Source organism: Nanorana parkeri, unplaced genomic scaffold (genome assembly GCF_000935625.1).
Source record: "Nanorana parkeri isolate BGI_ZX_2015 unplaced genomic scaffold, ASM93562v1 scaffold2998, whole genome shotgun sequence".
Lineage (NCBI taxonomy): Eukaryota > Metazoa > Chordata > Amphibia > Anura > Dicroglossidae > Nanorana > Nanorana parkeri.
This window is the reverse complement of record NW_017309266.1, coordinates 24,232-28,497: the sequence shown is the minus strand read 5'-3', so window position 1 is coordinate 28,497 and position 4,266 is coordinate 24,232. Positions and strand designations below refer to the sequence as shown.

The 4,266-nt window shown below is 53.7% G+C and overlaps 1 protein-coding gene across 1 annotated transcript in view; it reads left to right on the top strand.

Moving 5' to 3' along the window:
- The first annotated feature begins 4,058 nt into the window (after nt 1–4,058).
- LACTBL1 (lactamase beta like 1) overlaps nt 4,059–4,266 on the top strand; it is a 5,738-nt gene continuing 5,530 nt past the window's right edge. Inside the window, exon 1 of the mRNA XM_018574491.1 lies at nt 4,059–4,173. Within this exon, the coding sequence (XP_018429993.1) occupies nt 4,068–4,173 (106 nt within the window). The 5' untranslated portion in view covers nt 4,059–4,067. The remainder of the gene's footprint in view (nt 4,174–4,266) is intronic.

Below are 4,266 nucleotides of genomic sequence, written 5' to 3'. Positions count from 1 at the left end.
ATGAGGAGACATGGCTCCACCCATCTACAGATATATAGACCCCGTGTACGATATCACCCTATAGACCCCGTGTGCGATATCACCCTATAGACCCCGTGTGCGATATCACCCTATAGACCCCGTGTGCGATATCACCCTATAGACCCCGTGTGCGATATCACCCTATAGACCCCGTGTGCGATATCACCCTATAGACCCCGTGTGCGATATCACCCTATAGACCCCGTGTGCGATATCACCCTATAGACCCCGTGTGCGATATCACCCTATAGACCCCGTGTGCGATATCACCCTATAGACCCCGTGTGCGATATCACCCTATAGACCCCGTGTGCGATATCACCCTATAGACCCCGTGTGCGATATCACCCTATAGACCCCGTGTGCGATATCACCCTATAGACCCCGTGTGCGATATCACCCTATAGACCCCGTGTGCGATATCACCCTATAGACCCCGTGTGCGATATCACCCTATAGACCCCGTGTGCGATATCACCCTATAGACCCCGTGTGCGATATCACCCTATAGACCCCGTGTGCGATATCACCCTATAGACCCCGTGTGCGATATCACCCTATAGACCCCGTGTGCGATATCACCCTATAGACCCCGTGTGCGATATCACCCTATAGACCCCGTGTGCGATATCACCCTATAGACCCCGTGTGCGATATCACCCTATAGACCCCGTGTGCGATATCACCCTATAGACCCCGTGTGCGATATCACCCTATAGACCCCGTGTGCGATATCACCCTATAGACCCCGTGTGCGATATCACCCTATAGACCCCGTGTGCGATATCACCCTATAGACCCCGTGTGCGATATCACCCTATAGACCCCGTGTGCGATATCACCCTATAGACCCCGTGTGCGATATCACCCTATAGACCCCGTGTGCGATATCACCCTATAGACCCCGTGTGCGATATCACCCTATAGACCCCGTGTGCGATATCACCCTATAGACCCCGTGTGCGATATCACCCTATAGACCCCGTGTGCGATATCACCCTATAGACCCCGTGTGCGATATCACCCTATAGACCCCGTGTGCGATATCACCCTATAGACCCCGTGTGCGATATCACCCTATAGACCCCGTGTGCGATATCACCCTATAGACCCCGTGTGCGATATCACCCTATAGACCCCGTGTGCGATATCACCCTATAGACCCCGTGTGCGATATCACCCTATAGACCCCGTGTGCGATATCACCCTATAGACCCCGTGTGCGATATCACCCTATAGACCCCGTGTGCGATATCACCCTATAGACCCCGTGTGCGATATCACCCTATAGACCCCGTGTGCGATATCACCCTATAGACCCCGTGTGCGATATCACCCTATAGACCCCGTGTGCGATATCACCCTATAGACCCCGTGTGCGATATCACCCTATAGACCCCGTGTGCGATATCACCCTATAGACCCCGTGTGCGATATCACCCTATAGACCCCGTGTGCGATATCACCCTATAGACCCCGTGTGCGATATCACCCTATAGACCCCGTGTGCGATATCACCCTATAGACCCCGTGTGCGATATCACCCTATAGACCCCGTGTGCGATATCACCCTATAGACCCCGTGTGCGATATCACCCTATAGACCCCGTGTGCGATATCACCCTATAGACCCCGTGTGCGATATCACCCTATAGACCCCGTGTGCGATATCACCCTATAGACCCCGTGTGCGATATCACCCTATAGACCCCGTGTGCGATATCACCCTATAGACCCCGTGTGCGATATCACCCTATAGACCCCGTGTGCGATATCACCCTATAGACCCCGTGTGCGATATCACCCTATAGACCCCGTGTGCGATATCACCCTATAGACCCCGTGTGCGATATCACCCTATAGACCCCGTGTGCGATATCACCCTATAGACCCCGTGTGCGATATCACCCTATAGACCCCGTGTGCGATATCACCCTATAGACCCCGTGTGCGATATCACCCTATAGACCCCGTGTGCGATATCACCCTATAGACCCCGTGTGCGATATCACCCTATAGACCCCGTGTGCGATATCACCCTATAGACCCCGTGTGCGATATCACCCTATAGACCCCGTGTGCGATATCACCCTATAGACCCCGTGTGCGATATCACCCTATAGACCCCGTGTGCGATATCACCCTATAGACCCCGTGTGCGATATCACCCTATAGACCCCGTGTGCGATATCACCCTATAGACCCCGTGTGCGATATCACCCTATAGACCCCGTGTGCGATATCACCCTATAGACCCCGTGTGCGATATCACCCTATAGACCCCGTGTGCGATATCACCCTATAGACCCCGTGTGCGATATCACCCTATAGACCCCGTGTGCGATATCACCCTATAGACCCCGTGTGCGATATCACCCTATAGACCCCGTGTGCGATATCACCCTATAGACCCCGTGTGCGATATCACCCTATAGACCCCGTGTGCGATATCACCCTATAGACCCCGTGTGCGATATCACCCTATAGACCCCGTGTGCGATATCACCCTATAGACCCCGTGTGCGATATCACCCTATAGACCCCGTGTGCGATATCACCCTATAGACCCCGTGTGCGATATCACCCTATAGACCCCGTGTGCGATATCACCCTATAGACCCCGTGTGCGATATCACCCTATAGACCCCGTGTGCGATATCACCCTATAGACCCCGTGTGCGATATCACCCTATAGACCCCGTGTGCGATATCACCCTATAGACCCCGTGTGCGATATCACCCTATAGACCCCGTGTGCGATATCACCCTATAGACCCCGTGTGCGATATCACCCTATAGACCCCGTGTGCGATATCACCCTATAGACCCCGTGTGCGATATCACCCTATAGACCCCGTGTGCGATATCACCCTATAGACCCCGTGTGCGATATCACCCTATAGACCCCGTGTGCGATATCACCCTATAGACCCCGTGTGCGATATCACCCTATAGACCCCGTGTGCGATATCACCCTATAGACCCCGTGTGCGATATCACCCTATAGACCCCGTGTGCGATATCACCCTATAGACCCCGTGTGCGATATCACCCTATAGACCCCGTGTGCGATATCACCCTATAGACCCCGTGTGCGATATCACCCTATAGACCCCGTGTGCGATATCACCCTATAGACCCCGTGTGCGATATCACCCTATAGACCCCGTGTGCGATATCACCCTATAGACCCCGTGTGCGATATCACCCTATAGACCCCGTGTGCGATATCACCCTATAGACCCCGTGTGCGATATCACCCTATAGACCCCGTGTGCGATATCACCCTATAGACCCCGTGTGCGATATCACCCTATAGACCCCGTGTGCGATATCACCCTATAGACCCCGTGTGCGATATCACCCTATAGACCCCGTGTGCGATATCACCCTATAGACCCCGTGTGCGATATCACCCTATAGACCCCGTGTGCGATATCACCCTATAGACCCCGTGTGCGATATCACCCTATAGACCCCGTGTGCGATATCACCCTATAGACCCCGTGTGCGATATCACCCTATAGACCCCGTGTGCGATATCACCCTATAGACCCCGTGTGCGATATCACCCTATAGACCCCGTGTGCGATATCACCCTATAGACCCCGTGTGCGATATCACCCTATAGACCCCATGTACGATATCACCCTATAGACTCCGTGTACGATATCACCCTATAGACTCCATGTACGATATTACCCTATAGACTCCATGTACGATATTACCCTATAGACCCCGTGTATGATATCACCCTATAGACCCCGTGTGCGATATCACCCTATAGACCCCGTGTACGATATCACCCTATAGACCCCGTGTGCGATATCACCCTATAGACCCCGTGTGCGATATCACCCTATAGACCCCGTGTACGATATCACCTGATATCCCCCTAGAGCCTCCGTGTATGATATCCCCCTATAGACTCCGTGTACGATATCACCCTATAGACTCCGTGTACGATATCACCCTATAGACTCCGTGTTTCCTGCTCTGACCCCTATGTCTCTCCGCAGCCGCCCAGAAGTGGCCGGTCCCCCCCCATGGAGCTGACATGGACTCACCTGGTGCTGGTCCTTTCCTTCCTCTTCTCCGTTGCCATGACAGCATGCTTCATCTGGCAGTACAAGCTGCCCAAACTGGAGGCCGGTGAGTGGCGGGGGCATTCCATGTATGGGATGAGCGGGTTTCCTGCCCCCTCTGTGGGTGGTAATTAAGTGGCCGGGGGTGGGGGGGGGCATT